Source organism: Peromyscus eremicus, chromosome 7 (genome assembly GCF_949786415.1).
Source record: "Peromyscus eremicus chromosome 7, PerEre_H2_v1, whole genome shotgun sequence".
Classification (NCBI taxonomy): Eukaryota; Metazoa; Chordata; class Mammalia; order Rodentia; family Cricetidae; genus Peromyscus; species Peromyscus eremicus.
Window position 1 is genome coordinate 43,518,629 of NC_081422.1, and position 18,129 is coordinate 43,536,757.

The following is an 18,129-nucleotide window of genomic DNA, read 5'->3' on the forward strand; positions in this document are numbered from 1 at the left end:
ATGGGAATGAGTAAAGGGGTTACTTAAAGGCACATGAACAACTTAACTGACTACATCACCGAAGAAAATGGCTCTTCTGGGGGCTGGAGAGATGATTCAGTCGTTAAAAGCATATAATGCTCTTGCAGAGGCCCTAGGGTTGAGTCCCAGCACCCATACAGTAGATGGTTTACACCTGCCAAGGCAGCTTTTTGTACTGACACCTACTGTTTTGGGATTTGGCTCTCCCATGTGTGCAGACACTGGAAACACTCATCTTTGATTGTGTAAGTCAACCTAACCAATCCCTTTGTAATTTTATAAAGCGTAATGGTTCACTTCCTCAGAGAATCCTGACAAAGATGGACCTGGTAAGCACGGTTCCCAATTCCCAGCCACATAGGAGACTAAGGCAGAAGCATAGAAAGTTCAAAGTCAGCCGGGGCAACTTAATGAGACTGTCTCAAAGTAAAACATCGTTGAGCATGACAGTACAGACTTCCCATCATACACGACCAGGTGGAGACAGAGGATCAAGAGTTCAAGGCCAGCCTTGGCTACTCCTGAGGCTAGTATTATTAGCCACGTGAGGTCCTGTCTCAAAACTCCAAACCTAAACCACCAACAATAAAACCCTCCTCCCAAACATTAAGAGGGGTGGGTGCACTAGGCTCCACACAGCTTACACACACAGGGCCTGAAAACGGGAAATTAGAACATTTGGCAACCCTGTTTAAGATCAAGGATACCATGCTGAGCTCTGTGAGTGTCCTGGCCCGCTCAGTTGTCTTTACAGAGATCACTGGAGTCAGCCTATGTCTCCCCTCGCGTCCCCAGATTAAGAAACGGCTCGAAGGCCTGGTTGAAAAGTCTGTCAGCACAGGGAACCCAGCAGCCAGCCTCGCAGGGCCTATGGAGACCTGGGGCCGGGCCGGACGCGGATGCGAGGCTCAGCCATCGCAGGATGGAGAAAGAGGGAGTCCTGGAGACCGAGAGGCCTCGCCGCCCACTTCCTGGGCACCAAATGCGGAAATGGCAACTGCGGGCGACGCGACGCTGACCCGCTAGTCAGTGCCCGGCTGCGGTCACGTGGGCCGAAGCACGCGGAGAAGCTCCGCCCTGGACTCACGCAAGCCGGGGGCGGGCCTCTGGCGCACGCTGCGGGCGTGACGGAGTGTGTGGGCGGGGCCTCAGGGGGACCTCGGGTGTGAGGGTGGGGCGTGTGGGCGGGGCCACCGGCGCAAGCGGCAGGCGGGATGGGAGCCGGCCGGCGGGGGTGTGGGTGTGGGGCCTCCCGCGCGCGCCGTGGGCGGAGCCTGTGCCGCGTGCTGCGGGTGGGGGGAGTGTTGGGAGCGGGCTGGTGTGGGCGGGGCCTCCAGCGCGCGCCGCGGGCGGGGGCGGGACGTGTGGGCGGTGCCTCCCGGTACTCCGGGGCTTCGGGGGCTGCGGCGGCGGCGGCGGCGGCGGCGACGGCGACGACGAAGACGACGAGAGTAGGGCTACGCGCAGAGGGGCGCCACGGCCATGACTGCGGAGCTGCAGCAGGACGACGCGGCAGGGGCGGCGGACGGCCATGGCTCGGTGAGCGGCGGGTGAGGGTAGCGGGGCCCGAGCTCCGGCCGAGAGGGGCGCGGCGGGCCAAGCGGGCGCGGGCCGGCGGAGGCCAGGGCCTGTGGGCTGAGGGCGGGAGCACCCCCGGGTCGCCGGGGACTTGCGAGGCCGGGGTCGCGTGCCGATGTGAGGTTGCCTGGTTGTATGGGCCAACTCAGGTTCCGAGCGGGATCGAGTGCGGGACCCGGTGCTGGGGACCCTACCGAGAAGGGTTGCACATGAGGTCGTGGGCATCGGGGTCACCCCGAAGTGTGCGCCCGGCCCTACCCAGGAGCTACAAACTTCCAAAAAGCTCGGTTGCAGTGCCTTATTCTGACTCTCAAATCAGTTTTATGGCAGTGGCTTCCCAGAGGCTTAAGCAGACTCAAGTTATCTCACTTAAAGCCGGCGTTTATCAACAAAGTGCAAACAAGACCTGGAGCCCCACTCCTCCCTCTTCCCGCCCGGCTTTTCGTTCGGTTCTTCCTTTTCTTTCGGAAACAAATCAGCTTCCCCAATTACCTCATTGATCACTGTAGATTTTGAAGGAGGGGAGAGGAACAGCACAATGAATAAAAAGGCACACCGATTAGGTTCCTAATATTTAAAAAGGTTGAAAACATTACAAGGATCTTTGGGCTGAGATGGTGAGGGTTCACAAACGCTGGCTTGGAGAACATTAATAAAAGGCTAATAATGTCTCTTGAAGAAACTTGGGAGGTGGGCAATTTGAGACTGTCATCTTGTGTTACAAAGTAACACTACATCCTCACCCCTCAGGAACTGCACTTTTTAAAAATCAGAATGGAAAATCTGTACCAAGTATTCAAATACCGTGCTTTTAAGCAAGAAAGTTCATAAAATATTTAGAATACGAAAGTCAGTTACTGCTAAGAAACCCCTTATATCTTCTTAGTTTTAATTAATTTGACGTGATGGGGGTCAAGCCTGGAGCCTATCACATGAAGTGGGGCAAGTACTATACTCCCAGACTAGGAGTTTAAAACATAGGAAGCTCTTTAAAATTTGTGCAGAAAAAAAAAGATATCTCTAAGACTTGGGCTGGGAAATGAAAGTAGGTGGATTTTTTTTCTGTGATCAGATAAAATTGCATTGTTAGATACTCACCAATGTCTTTTGAATGCTAGGATTCATATTTTTCTTTTTTTCTTTTTTCTTTTTTTTCAGAGAATAAGTCTTACTTGTTTGGGGGACAGTGGCTTAAAAACAGGTGGTGAGATTTGGTTTTGAGACAGTCGTATTGATACTATTTTAAGGGAGAGCAAGTCATATTTAAATTTGTTCCGGGCTCCGTCATTTAAGACCACATGGCTTTTAATCAGTGGCATCTTCGTTTACCTCTGCCACAGTCTGAGTAGTGACCCCTCTTTCAGCACTCCCCATTGGAGGGTTTGTATGTGAGGTGTTTGATGAGCATTGTGTATAAAGTCATAGCTATTTTGGGAAGGCTTGGCACTCCCAGGCTGTGGCTGGCTGCAGTAGCATGATTCCTGACGGACTGACGACCTGCAGAGTGATGACATTTACTGGTATTCCCAGAGATTTTGCCCCAGGCTGACAGATGATAAGCTCTGAATGCTTGATAACTGTTGCCCTTTTTGCTCAGGCTAGGATGAAATGCTTGAAGGCACACACAGGTTGGGTTGAAGGAACTTAATATGTGGAGCATAACTTTTACATTTCGGGAGAGTATTAATAACTTCTTCCTCTTGGTGAGTTCAGTGTAGGATGGCTTCTTTTCTTTTGAATTCGCGGAGGCATTCTGCCTTCCCTTAAAAGATGTTTAATGTAGTTGAGAGGCGCTATCCTCCCCCGACACTCGGGAGCTATTTAAAACCTACCATGCTTTCCCTGCCTTCCCCAGTTGGTCATCTGTACAAAGGACAGACAAAACTATGTATAGGCTCTCCATGGTTTTAGTGAGTGAAAAATAACAGTTCTCTGCAGACATGCTCTGGAGTCGGAGTGGACACTGAGTTATCTCTAAACCCCTTAGACTGGTGAGTTAAGGACAGCTTCTTGTGTTTTAATCACAAGATTAGCTTAGATAAAAACCAGCAGGAAAGTTTACTGTTAGGGTGGGATAAGCAGCTTGATGTCAGTTTGCTTCTTAGGAACCTGTCGCCCTTGGCAGCAGCACTGAGGATTCACATCACACGTTCCCCTCCCCTTCTCTCCTACTTGGAACCCCAGGGCCTTGTGCATTCTGGGCCAGCACTTCACACTACTGAGCTGTATGCCTTGTTCGCTTGCTGTCTTTTGGTTTACTGACTCCTTATTTTCCTTTACTCCATGGTGTCTTTGTATTTTTTTTGAGACCAAGGCTGGCCTAGAACTTGAAGCAATCCTACTGCCTCAGTCTCCCTGGTGCTAAGGTTAGAGATGTGAGCCTCTGCACTCAGCTCCTAGTATGCTGTGATTTTGGAGTGTTAGAAAGGTGTGACTTGGCTCCATCATTCTCCTGCTCTTTCAGCTGAAGTTATTGCTCACACTGAGAGTTCAGTATCTTGAGCTCGTTAACAGATAAGCTCTTATCAGGTGGGCGCTCTGTGTTCTGTTTTCATCAAAATGACTTTGTGTGTGTGTGTGTTTTTGAGACTGGTTTTCTTGAAGCCCAGACTGACCTCCCAATTTGTAAGGGAGGATGACCTTGAACTCTTGACGCTCCTGTGTCTGTTTTCTAACTAGTGGGATTATAGGCTTGTGTGACAGTGTCTTGTAGTCAAAGAAAATTAAAAAAAAAACCGACGCTAACAATACAAGTAATAGCTAGCTCACACCCTTTCTCTATCCACCGCCACCTTCCTCCCTGTAGCCCAGGCTGGCCTAGAACTCTTATTAACTCCCCTCCTGCCCTCCTGAGATCAGGGATTACAAACTTGGGCCATCATACCCAGGTCCAAGTTCTAGCCTCCCCTAGCCCCCTGCCTTGGCTTGTTAGTCCTCACTTCCCACCTTGTTTGGGACAGGGTCTGTCTTGTGTTTCCTCTGAATATGGCAGGCTAGCTGGTCCTGCACTGGGAGGGATTCTTGGCCTCCCATCCTTCTGTAGGTAGGAGTGCTGCGACGACGGGTGCTCCTGTTGTGTGTCCAGCTTTTATGTGGATTCTTGGGAATCAAACTCAGGCCCTTATGCTTGTGTGACGAGTGTTTTTACCACTGAGCCATCTCACACACCCTTTTAGAAAAAGGTTTACTTGTCTATTTTTACTTACGTGTGTGTGTGTGTGTGTGTGTGTGTGTGCGCGCGCAGCGCGCGCGCGCGTGCGCGCGCGCGTGCCTCGTGCATTTATGTGTACCGTGTGTGCAGAGGCCAGAAGAGGGCATCAGATCTCCTAGAACTGGAGTTAGAGGTGGTTGTGCGCTGCCTGATACAGGTGCTGAGAACTGAGCCCAGATCCGAATCTGCAAGAGCAGTAAGTGCTCTTAACTTCAAAGCCATCTCTCCAGCCTTCACCTCCATTTCGAAGACATGACAGGGTTTTTGTTTTTGTTTTTGTTTTTAGCCCAAGCTGGATGGAGCTCAGTATCTTCATGCCTTTTCTTCTGAATTACTGGTGTCTCAGCTGTGCCACTGTATTTCTCCCAACCCCCCCCCCCCTTTTTTTTTTTGAGAGAGGGCATAGGGTCTCACTATATGTCCCTGGCTGGCCTTGAACTTGTTAAAGACCAGTCTAGTCTGGATTCAGTGAGATCTCAGCCTTTTTACCCTGGGAGTATGCCACCACACCCAGCCTCTTTTTGTATTCTTGTTTTGTTTTGTTTTCCAAGACAGGGTTTCTCTGTGTAACAGTCATGGCTGTCCTGGAACTTTGTAGACCAGGCTGGCCTAGAACTCACTGAGATCCCTCTGCCTCTGCCTCTGCCTCCCAAGTGCTGGGATTAAAGGTGTGCACCCCCACCCAACCACCACCCTGCTCTTTTTATATTCATATACTTGATGGCTTTCTCTGTTGTTTGGTCTTCCCGTGCAACCCAGGCCAGCCTTGAACTTGGAATAATTCTCCTGCTTCAGTTTCCTGAGTGCTGGAAATATCTTGTGTCTTTACTTTGCAGCAACTGAGCATTTTCTGTCAGGGCAGCTTTACTCGAAACTGGGGCTTTTGTTTTTGTCTGAGGTAGTCTCTTAGTGTAGTCCTTGGCTGGCCTTGAACTTACAGAGATCTGCTTGCATTTGCCTCCCAAATGCTTTATTGAAGGACTGTGCCACTATGCTTGACTCAAATTGAGTATCTTTATTTTCTTGGTGTATTTGTGGTGCTGGGGATCAAACCCCAAGCTTCCAGCATGCTAGGCAAGCCTTTTACCCCCTGCTCTGTCCCCATTCTCATTGGTTTTTCTCCCCCCTGCTTTTGTTGTTTTGTGTTTTGTTTTATTTTGAGACAGGTTCTTGGTATATACCTTTTGAACCTTTGGTGATCTTCCTACCTCAGCCTCCCGGATCCCAGCACTGCCCAGCACTGCGGGTGTGCCCCACCACACTCAGACCTGCCCCCACAACTTTGCTTTCCCTCCCTTTCTCTCTCTTCTCTCCCCCCTCTCTCCCCTCCCCCCCCTCTTTCTTTTTATTTGCTGTTTGTTTGGTTTGGGATTTTTTTTGGGGGGGGGGTGATGCTTTTCTTTATTGAGATAGGCTATCATGTAGCCCAGTTTGACCTTAATCTTACTACCTAGTTGAGGATGCTGAGGATGACATTGAACTCCTGATCCTCTTGCCTCTACCTCCCAAGACTTGAATCATAGGTGTGCACCACACTTGGGTTCCGTAGTTCTCTTAAAGCCTTTTCTAGAACTCCTCTAGTGGTTTAAACTTTGAAAAGATTAATATAATTTTTTAACATATTTTTATGGGGGTAGGGCAGGGAGGGGCACAGGCATCCACATGGAGGTCAGAAGGTAACTTGTAGGAGGTGGTTCTCTTTTTCCAGCGTGGGTGCTGGGATTGGGCTAGGGTAGTCGGGCTTTGCAGCAGGTGGTGGTACTTGTTTTCCCAGCCCTACGTCTGTCTCAGTATTTAGTTTTCTCCAGTCTAAGAGCTGTCTGATGTTTTGTTCACTCCATTCCCCAGCATCTCATCTCTTTATTTCCATGGAAAAATTATACCTTCTTTCATCCCCCTTGTTCTTAGAGGCAAACCTCCATTAGGGGGCCTCACCAGGGATAGTTTGCACTCCAGGAGACATTTGGCAATACCTGGAGGATTTTCTTTTTTGGTTTTTTGAGACAGGGTTTTTCTGGATCTCAGTCTGTAGACCAGGCTGGCCTCAAAGAGGATTTTTTTTTTTTTTTTTTTTTTTTTTTTGGTTTTTTCGAGACAGGGTTTCTCTGTGTAGCTTTGCGCCTTTCCTGGAACTCACTTGGTAGTCCAGGCTGGCCTCGAACTCACAGAGATCCACCTGGCTCTGCCTCCCGAGTGCTGGGATTAAAGGCGTGCGCCACCACCGCCCGGCTTGAGGATTTTCTTTTTAATTGGTTTATTTTTAATGTATGTATATGGGTGTTTCGCCTATATGGATGTCTGCTCCATGTGCATGGGATGTCCAGAGAGGCTGGAAGAGAGTATCAGATCCTCTGGAATTGGAGTTGTAGATAGTTGTAAGCGGCATCGTGGGTGCTGGGAATCAAACTTAGCTGCTCTTAACCACTGAACCATCTCTCCAGCCCTGGAGATGTTTTTGATTGTGACTGTAGGGAAGGGTACTGCTGGGGTGTAGTGGGTACAGTATCTTACCTGGTACAGTTTTAGCCCCCAAAGAGTATTATGTGGCCTGTTATGTGAACAGTGTAGAAACTGTAGTCTTAAGTGATGCCAACATTTTAGCTCACCCCTGAATGATAAAAAGGAAAGAAAAGGACACGACTACTCCTAGATATGGTGGAAGAGAAAGTTTATTATAGAAATGTGGGAGAGCATGGTCAGAGGTAGGGATGTCTAGAAGAGTCTAGAGTAGACATGACCTGACTGAGTTGGGCTATATGGGAGAAGGGGAGGGGAAGGGAGAGGGGAGAGAGGGGAGCCAGGTGCAGCAGCCAGGAGGTCAAAGGTCCGAAAGGGAAGGGTAACCAAAATGTCTGGATTATATGGGGAAGGGCAGTCCAGCCCCTGGACTGGAGAGTTCAGGGTAGAGGGCAGGGTATGCAAGTCATACCCATAACAGGTAGGGACTGAGGGATGCTGGGAGAACCTGGTAGCCAGGTCCAGCTTTGACATGTTAAATAGGCACCTGGGCTGTTTGTCCCAGACAACCCCCACAAACCTTCACTGACTTCACTGTTACCTAGGAGGACCAGCAGCTTCTGCCCACTGGGAATTTAAACACGTAGAAGTCTGTGTGTGAGCTGGCCAGTCCTGCTTTCCAGCTATTGTCTGTCCAGCTCTGCCCAGCTCTGCTCAGTGGCCGTTGTTGATAGGTCAGAACACCAGGATGGAGTGTTGATCCTGTGGAATCAGGTGTATTGAAGGTCAGGACCGGCATCTGGACCTTCGCCTTAGACCTTCTAAATCAAAGTCGGCTGTGTCTTGTTTTGTTTTAGAAAGGGATTTACTCTTATCCCAGGACTGCCTGGAACACATTTTGTAGCCCAGGCTGTCCTCAAATTCACAGCAGTCCTCCTGCCTCAGTCTCCCAAGTGCTGGGATTACAGGTGTGGGCTACCACACCTGGTTTGAACAGTGCTAGAGATCAAACCCAAGGCTTCATGCAAGGCCAGCACTCTACCTTCTGAGCTACATCCTAGCCCAAATTCTGCCTTTTGATTCCGTCCCCGGGGAACTAACTCATTTGCACATTAAACTTTTAGAAGCTTAAGGATAGAATTCCCATTCTGCTGTGCACAGGAGCCCTTAATCCTGAGCACAGCAGCAGCAAACCCTCCAAACACCATGTCAACAACATTTTCTGTCCGGTCCCCCCCCCCCCTGCAGGTGGAGTCTCCTTCACTTAGATTCCAGATCAACCTGTTGTCTGTTGTCGTTCTCTTTTCAAATGAATAGAACCTCATGGTTTTATTGTCTTCTTTTCTCATCCTAGAGTAGAACCCTTCCTCCTCTTCTCTCCCCTCCTCTCCTCCCCAGGCTCTCTTCCAAGCCAGGTCTCTCTGCCTTAGCTCTGCTGACAGGCTCAGAACAGTCACCCCTCAGCAGTCTTCTTACACTTGTAGTCTTTTTCTAGAAAATAGGCTTAGTCTGCCCACTTGCTGCCAGAATTCCACTTTCCTAGTCACACAGAGAGGCACTGTGTCACTGTGGTGCTTGCCACAGTCTTACAGAAAGTTGGGAGAGTTTTAGAAATGGTCACCATTTTTGCCAGAGTGCCATTGACATTAAAAACCCTTTTCTAAAAGCTTTGCTGAAGCAGGAGGATTGCTATGAGTTTGATTCAAGCCTGGGCTACATGGTGAGTTCCAAGCCAGTATTGGTGACAAAGTGAGACCCTGTTTCAAAAACCAAGCCTTCTCCTCCCCCCCTCCCCCCCAGTGACAGTATGATTAAGAGTTAGTGTAAAAAACTTGGAAAATACGGGTAAGCAGGATTAACTAAAGCTAAGAGGAGACAGGCAGGTGGTTTCCTAGATCCTAAGCAAGGATGGAAGTGGCAAGTGCAGCTTCTTAACGTCATGTGGACTGGTCTGGGCTCCAGCAAGCCCAGAGCTGTTTAACTGACCAGGGACTTGCAGAGAGCCTGACTTGGGAACAACAGTTTGCAGGCAGTTAGTGGTTTACCTAATCAGCTTCTGCTAGGTGCCTGATGGTGAGGCTTGCCAGAAAGCCTTTAAAAACAGAGACTATCCTTGTGTGCATGCTTGGTGGGTGTGGGTGGCGGTCAGAGGGCAGCTTCGTGGGGTTAGTTCTCTCCTTCTCCCTTTATGTGGGTTCCAGGGATCGAACTTGGGCTGTCGGGGTTGCTCAGCAAGCACTTCACCCGCCAAGCCCTCTTGTTGGCCCAAATGAGGCTTTTAAGTAGAATTTGATTTGTTACTTCTTTGAAGCAGGGGCTCTCTGTATCCCAGGCTAGCCTTCACTTCACAGCAGTCCCTCTGCCTCAACTTCCCTAGTGCTGGGATTACAGGCATGGGCCACCACACTTGGTCTGCCATTGTTAGTTGTTTTATTTCGTTATGCCCCCTCATTATCATGTTTTAAACTGATACTTGTTGTGGAGTTTGAGTTTATTGTTTTCATGAGTTATTCTACTTCTTTTCTAAAAACTCTCACTATATATTTAAATCACTTGCTGTAGTCTCTTCACAGACAGAACTCTTAAAAAATAAATATTAGACCTGGAAAATTAAGTTTGGATTCAACACATTATGTATTCTTGTTTTGTTTTTGCTTTGTTTTTTGAAACTGTATCTTTTTAGCCCAGGCTGGCCTCATACTTGCAGCAGCCCTCTTGTTCCCACTGCCAAGTGCTGGGATTGCAGGAGTTCTCCACCAGGCCTGCCTAAGGCTGTTTCTTCGGTTCCTGGGGGTTGACCCTAAGGCCTCCTGCATGCTAGGCAAGCAGTGGTCCAGTGAGCTACATTCTCAGTCCTTTGCCCTTGAAAATACAGTGCCTGGTTTAGGGAGTTGATTGGCTCCCTATTGCACAGTGAGACAGAAAGAAGCCTGGCCCCTCTATCTATGCATCTGTGTGGTCTTAGCAAGCTTACTTCTTCCCTGCTCTCTTGAATCATTGGGCCCTGCGCATTATTCTGGTCGACACTTTTCTAGGGACTGTTTATTAACTGAGTCTAAATCTGTGTGTTTCTAATCCTTAGTTGCAGTTAAGTCTACTCCATTTACAGATCTGAGGTACCAACCTCTTTTACTGTGTACCTATTCTCCTGAGGGTTGTTATAGTAGGCATGGAATGCTTACTAGTGTGTGCTACCTGCCACTTACTATTGTAAGCACATTTCTGTATAGTTTTTCGTGTGTGTGTGTGTGTGTGTGTGTGTGTGTGTGTGTGTGTGTAGGTATGTAGGTATAGTGGTGGTGGTGAGGTGATTGTGCTTGTGTATATGCATTCTCACCTGTATATGGGTGCACATGGAAGCCAGAGCGATGTTGGGGATCTTCCTTAAACTTTTCCTAGCTTATTCATTGAGGCAGGGTCTCTCAGTTGACTGATGGCTAAACTGGCTAGCCAACTCGCTCCAGAGATGCCATCTCTGCCTTCTGAGTAACTGCAGTTAGGTGGGGTTTCTATTGCTGTGAAGAGACACCATGACCACGGCAACTCTTTTTTTTTTTTTTTGGTTTTTCGAGACGGGGTTTCTCTGTAGCTTTGCACCTTTCCTGGATCTCGCTCTGTAGACCAGGCTGGCCTCGAACTCACAAAGATCCGCCTGCCTCTGCCTCCTGTGTGCTGGGATTAAAGGCGTGCGCCACCACTGCCCGGCCAACTCTTATAAAGGAAAACATTTAATGGGGTGGCTTATAGTTCAGAGGTTGAGTCTATTATCACCCCAATGGAAAACATAGCAGCGTGGAGGAAGACATGGTGCTCGAGAGGTAGCTGAGAGTTCATCTTGACCTGTATGCAGCAGAAGGAAACTGTGTGCCACTCTTTAATGGAGTGGCTTACTTACAGTTCAGAGATTTAGTCCATTATTATCATGGAGGGAAGCAAGGTAGCATGCAGGTAGACATGGTGCTGGAGAGAGGTAGCTGAGAGTTCTTACATCGTGACTCATGGGCAACAGGAAGTGGTCTGTCTTATTGGGCATGGCTTGAGCATATATGAGACCTCAAAGCCCACCTCCACAGTGACATACTTCCTCTAACAAGATCACAACTCCTCCAACAAGGCCACACCTCCTAATAGTGCCATTCCCTTTGGAGGCCATTTTCTTTCAAACCACCACCACCTGGGAAATTTTAAACTGATTCCTTTACCTACATACTGCACATGACTGACATAGCCTAGCCTAAGTCGGAGCTCTAATGTCAAAGAGTTTCCCCCACTGTACCATAAGCCCCTCTAAAAACAAACTTCTTGATGCCCACTTGGTCAGAAAACACTTGAACTTAAATTCTCATTTGAACCTGCTTCATACCTATAAAGTCAAGTATGTCTAGAAAATAGAGTTTTCAGAGTGACACGTCTAGTGAGTAGTAATGCTGGGCCTGTAACGGGCCCTGTTTTTCTAGGGTATCAGTGTTCTTACTACACACAGGAGAAGACTGTAGTTGGACAAAGGGGTCACATGGCAGGTTGTCATTTTACTGACCATGGCTTTAGGTGTTTCTTTATTGACATCTTGCCAGTGCTGTCAAAGTGGATGCTGTGGACCTCATTTTCCAGGTACAAAAATCCAGTGAATGCATGGGAAGGTTGAGATTGAGAGATGAGTCTGTAGCAGTCTGGGCTGCCTCTCCACATGGAAAGGAAGGTCAGAGTATCAGTCAACCCAACCTAAAGGAATTTAGGAGTGGTACCAGCATTAGGCAGTTTAAATTTGAGTCTGCTGGGCAATGGTGGTGTACACTGTCATTCTAGCACTCAGGCAAAGCCACCCTGTGTCCCAGAGCAGGACTCTGTCTTATTTATCTTTTTTTCCCCCAAAGTCTCCAAAATTTGATTATCCTAAAAAAATTCCGTATCCATTATGCTGTCACTCTGTTTACCCTGCCCTTAATATCTGGCAATGCCAGCTGCTTTCTGTTTGAGATGTATCTGTGCTGGGTGTTTCATGTCAGTGGACTCAGGCAGCATTTAGCGTTGTGTGTATGGCATCATTGGTGTTGGGCAGTGCATTTGTGTGTATACGCGCAGAGGTTTAGGCTTGTGCTTGTGGAAGTTCAGGGTGGGCATGTCTTTCCTTGGTCACACTCTACTTTTATGTTTTCCTGTTAGTATTATTGTGTATGTGGGGGGGGGGGGGGCGGGTATCTGCATACCACAGTGCACCTGTGAAGGTCAGAGGACTACTTTGTGGAGTCCGGCTGCCAACATTTGACTAAGCTTTGTCCCCGTTCTCTGAGCTGTTCAGGTATGTTCTACCTCCTCATTGCTCCTACCAGCATCCTGTCCCTCTCCTTACTCCAGTTTGCTCAGAAGACCTGGGACTCAGCGATAAGGCCTTCTTTCCCTAGTCTCACCCCACTGTGACCAGTTGTTGACATGGGCTATTTAAATACCTTTCCCAAGGGCTGGAGAGATGGTTTGGTTAAGAGCACTGGCTCCTCTTCCCAATTTACCCAAGTTACGTTCAATTCCCAGCACTTACAAGACAGTTTACAACCATCTTGAACTCCAGTTGCAGGGGATCATATGCCTTCTTCAGTCCTCATACATGCAGCCAAAACACCAGTACATATAAAAATAATAAATAATCAAAATATTTTTAAAAAATTTGCCTTATCTGAGCCGGTGAGATGGCACAGCGAATACAGGTGTTTGCTGCCACACCTGACAACCTGACCTGAGTTTCATCCTGTGACCCATAGTGGAAGGAAAGAGCCAACTTCCACAGCTTATGCTCCTACCTCCATGCATATGTAACAGAGCATTTACACACACACATCCAAACACTTGTGCACACACAGCGTCTTCACCCCATCTGTTCCCTGCCCTTCTGTCATCACAGCAAGTCTGAACTCATCCTGACTTTAAGCCTTCAGGACCCAGCACCATACCAAGGGACACCTAAGAATCACATTTTACTGTGCCTAGATTTCTAAAACTGGGCAAAGAAACCTGATGGCTAATCTTCCTCTCCTATTTTGCCCTCACAGTACATTGTTGAATGGTGTTTTTCTTAGGTTTTGTAGGTGCGTCCATACAGCTGAGTGATGGCTTTGTGTTCGTCTTTCTCATATTTGTTTGGATGTGTACTGAAAGAATGGAGTGTTTTCTCAGGTCTTGTAGAGTAAGAAAGAAGCAAGGTGTGTAGTATGATAAATACTCATGCTCACAGGGTCTGTAGAGATCATCAGGGCAACCCCCAGGGGTTGGGTGGGGAGGAAGAGGAGGGCAGCTCCTTTTTATTTTAGGTTCTCTTGTGCTTTTGGGACTTCTTACTCCAGGGTTGTGGGGAAAAGTAAGCTGTTTAATAAGTAATAAGTTCTTTTTGTTTTGGGCTGTAAGCTAAATTATTTTAAAAAAACTTATTATAAATGCTTTAATTTTTTTTTTTTCTTTTTTTGGTTTTTCGAGACAGGGTTTCTCTGTGTAGCTTTGCACCTTTCCTGGGACTCACTTGGTAGCCCAGGCTGGCCTTGAACTCACAGAGATCCGCCTGGCTCTGCCTCCCGAGTGCTGGGATTAAAGGCGTGCGCCACCACCGCCCGGCCCAAATGCTTTAAAATTTAATTTATTATTATTGTGTGTGGGGGTGATCCATGTGGGGTGGTGCATGTCACAGTCTGTGTGGCTATCAGAGGGCAACTTGTGAAGTAAGTTCTTCCTTCCAGTTGCTGTGTGTGTGTGTTCTGGGGCCAAACTCTCACCAGATTTGCAAGACAGACACTACCAGTTGACATCCCTGAGCCTCGGATGTCTTTTAAGTTGTTCCCTCCCTCCCTCCCTCCCTCCTTTCTTTTTTTAGTGCAAGCCAGATAATTTCCAAAACAGGTATATTTCATCCCATTTTGACTTTTTGTTATCCCTGTATGACCTAGCCAAAATTTTCTTTATTTCTTTTGTTTGTGTTTTTGAGACAGGGTTTCTCTCTGTAGCCCTGGTTGTCCTGACACTCACTCTGTAGTCCAGACTGATCTTGAACTCACAGAGATCTGCCTACCTCTGCCTCTACCACCACTGCCCAGCTGAAATTTTCATTTCATTTTTTTGAGACAGTGTTTTATAGTCCAGCCTGGCTTTGACTTTAGCTAAAGCTAATCTTGAGTGCCTGATCCTCTTGCCTCAACCTCAAGTATTGATGTTACATGTAGGTACCCCTACACACCATTGTAAAGTTTTGTGTGTTTGGCTGTTTGTCCTACGTGTATGTTTGTGTACCATGTGTGTGCAGTGCCTAAGGAGGCCAGATGAGGGCATTAGATTCCCTGGAATTAATAGATGGTCCAAAGCTGCTATGTGGGTACTGGGAATTGAACCTCAGATCCTCTGGAAGAGCAGTCAGTATTCTTAGCTGCTAAGCTATATCTCCTGCCCCAACTTAAAAAATTTTTCATTATTCTATACTAATTGTATACAACAATGGGTTTCATTATGACTTTTTCATATGCATATATGTTTGATCATATTCACCCCCTTTATCCCACCTTGTTTCCTTCTGACTCCTGCTGATCCCCCTTCTTCTTAGCAACTAGTCCTACTTTGATGTCTTTTTGGGGACCCCGTGGGTTTAATTACAATTACAGGAGCATGGCTTAGGGGTTATTTACTGGTGTGTGGACAACTTACCTGTGGCTATACAACTGAAGGAAATGTCTTCCTCTCCCAGCAACCATTATCTGTTCATAGGTATTGGGGGAGGTAGGCCTTGAGCCCTTCCCCTTGTTTGTGTTTTAAGACCAGGTCCCGGCAGGCAGCGGCGCACGTCTTTAATCTCAGCACTTGGGAGGCAGAGGCAGGCAGATCTCTGTGAGTTTGAGGCTAGCCTGGTCTACAGAGCAAGTTCCAAGACGGCCAGGAATGTTACACAGAGAAACCCTGTCTTGAAATACAAACAAACGAACAAATAAGAAGACCAGGTCCCTTCTATGTGGTTAGCCTAGAACTCATTATGTAGCCCAGAACTCACTATGTAGCTCAGGCTAGTCCCAAATCCTCAGTGATCTTCCTGAGCAAGCAGTTACTGGCTTGCTCCACTTCTACTACCCACTCTTATGTTTGCACATTGGATGTCTGTAGGCCAAGGTGGGCTGGTCCAAACTAGTTGACCCTAACATGACTGCCAGAATGAGCACCAGACAACCTCTAATGCATTATGTTCCTGTCTGCATGCTGAATGATACTCCAGTTCTGTGAGAGTAGCTAGATGGCAGAGAATTATGAAAGGAGGAAAGAGTTAGTCCCCAGTTCCCAGAGGGTCTCTCCAGTCTCAGAAAAGCCACGAGTTTCTCTTTATTATCACCCTTTGATAGGTTTTTGTACCCCAATAATAGGTTTCTCCCCTGACACAGTAATAAGCCAGATCAAGCCAAATTAAAAAGACCCAAGTTTTTTGAGCCAAGCACCCTTGGTGACCTTTCCAGCCCCCAGAAGTGAGGCAGGGAAAGGGAGCAGGAGAAATCACAAGGCAGTTCCTGAGGAAGGGGCTTAAATACCCCGTAGGTACAGTCTTGAGCAGGTAGCAGCTTTGGGGGAGGAGCCTGGACTTCTGGTGGTCTTTCCACAAGGGTCAGGGTTTGGAATGGGGCCGAGGTAGAAACTCCAGCTGAACACCCTTTCCATTCATTCCTTTTATTCTGGGTCGGTACGCTTCTGACTCCCAGCACATAGGTCCAAAATTCATGTGAAGACTGTCTCCCACATTAAGACTGTGAGTTGCCTTTACTGCTTAACTGGTATTGCCTTGTTATTGACTACAATCTCCCAGAGGGAGAAAGACTCAGTTTGGGGTTTAAACATTGGTAGTATTTTACATAATTTATATAAACGATCAATTAGCTCATATCAAGATTTTATTTTGTTCACAAAAAGCTGGATCATCCCCCTTCCCCTCCCCCTCAGTCAAGTCATGTCATAATGCCTATGTTAGGTTTCTTCCCATGAATAAATTGAAGTGCTATGGAAGTATTACTGGAAGAAAAACAAAAGTAAGTTGCTGGTAAGTTTTTGTGGAGATTAGAGAGTTAATAGCAGTTTCAGTGCACTGTTAATAAACTTGAGTACAGAGAGCTGGATCAGGGGTACTGCTTTTGCAGAGGATCTGTGTTCAGTGCCTAGTACTTACTCATGTGGGGCAACTAAAAACTATCTTTAATTTCAGTGCCAGAGGTTGTGACACCCTCTTCTGGCCTCCAAAGGTACTACACACATGTGCACAAACTTCTACACATGTGTACATAATTAAAAATAAAAGTAAAATTAGTCAAAAGAAACTCTTGTTAAAACAACTGTTCACTATATCTACTATTTCAGTAAGAACTGTTGACACACACACACTGTTTTCTTCAGTACTGTTATTTTTTATTATTACCTTTTATTAAGTGTACATGTGTGGGTGTGGGTAGATGTGCACAAGCTTGTTATTGCTGGTGCTTTTTGATACAGTCTCTCCATTAACGCTAACTGGCCTCAAATGTAGCATTCATTCTGCCTCAGCCTCCTCATGCTGAAGTTGTATATGAACCAACACTTCCAGCTTACTTAGTTGTAAATTAAGGTTCTCGTACTAGACAAGATAGGGCATCATAACCATCAGAACAGGGAAAGGAGCATCACTGTTGAACAGATGGGTGTAATAGGGATTGGGGACATAGCTCAGTGGGTAGAACATGTTCTATGCATGTGTGAGGATCTGAGTTTGAGTCCACTTAGGATCCACACACAGTGAGTGTGTTATTCCAGTGTTCCTGATAGGTTGCAAGGTAGGTAACCAGAAGGAGAGACCCTGTCTCAAACAAGGTCGACCCCACTCCTGTGACATGCATGTGTGCTGGCACTTAGACACATGAGGTGGGGAGGAACTGGGAGGACTTGGAAGGGCAAAGAATATGATCAGAGTATGTTGTATGAAAAAAAAATTAAACTGAGTAAGAGAGAACTCTCTGGTTGGCTCTCAAGTCACTGTGTGGCTGAGGTCTGCAGCTTGCTTTCCCCGGAGATGGGTGGGTCTGTCTCTCTCTGCCCTCTGGGCAGGAAAAGAGAAGGTGTTGTTTGTGAAAACAATGGGAATTTAGTCAAGGAAATGCAAACTTGTTGGTTCTTGCCATCATTTGACTGCATCAGGACAGAGCCCAGATTTTGTCTTCTCTGTACTCCAGTGTGTACTTTCTGTGGTGTGGTGTAGAGTGAGTGAGTTAATATTCAAATCTACTTTCTGTGAAGTGCCAGAGAGGCGATGAGTTGGGGATACTGTGGGAGCAGCATGATGACTTTGGTTTGCCATTGTAAAAATAAAGTCTTGTTCAAAGGTGGTGGAGCATGCCTTTGATCCCAGCAGCACTCAGGAGGCAAAGACAGACAGAAATCTTCTGCCTCTGTCTCCCAAGTGCTGGGATTCAAGTTAAGAGCCATCACACCTGGTCTTGTAAAATTAACATTGAATGAGCTGGAGAGATGGCTCAGTGGTTCAGAGCACTGGCTTCTCTTTCAGAGAACCTAGGTATGATTCCTAGAACCCAAATAGCAGCTCACACTGTAATTTCAGTTCCAAGTGATGTAATCCTTCTTCTGACCTCCCCAGGCACCAGGCATGGACATATAGACATGTAGGCAAAGCACCTGTACATATAAAGTAAAACATTTACAAAATTAACACTTAATTGAATTTTGTTAATGTTTTGGGGTTAGAAATGAACTCTTGGTTGGTAGAATGCTTGTCTAGTTTTCATGAAGCTCTAGGCTCAATCCCACTATCATATTGTTATGAATAACAGTCAAGTTGTACCCACTGTTATTCCCTACATCATTTACCAGCT

At 47.0% G+C, this 18,129-nt stretch overlaps 1 protein-coding gene across 3 annotated transcripts in view; it reads left to right on the plus strand.

The window, feature by feature from the left end:
• Nucleotides 1-1,402: 1,402 nt before the first annotated feature.
• Nucleotides 1,403-18,129, plus strand: part of Usp28 (ubiquitin specific peptidase 28) — a 62,119-nt gene continuing 45,392 nt past the window's right edge. For 2 of the 3 annotated variants that reach the window (XM_059267816.1, XM_059267817.1), the window contains exon 1: nt 1,406-1,560. In XM_059267816.1, coding sequence (XP_059123799.1) covers nt 1,504-1,560 — 57 coding nt within the window. In that variant the 5' untranslated portion in view covers nt 1,406-1,503. Of the gene's footprint in view, nt 1,561-18,129 lie in introns of all 3 variants that reach the window. The other variant, XM_059267818.1, reaches the window with a different exon arrangement.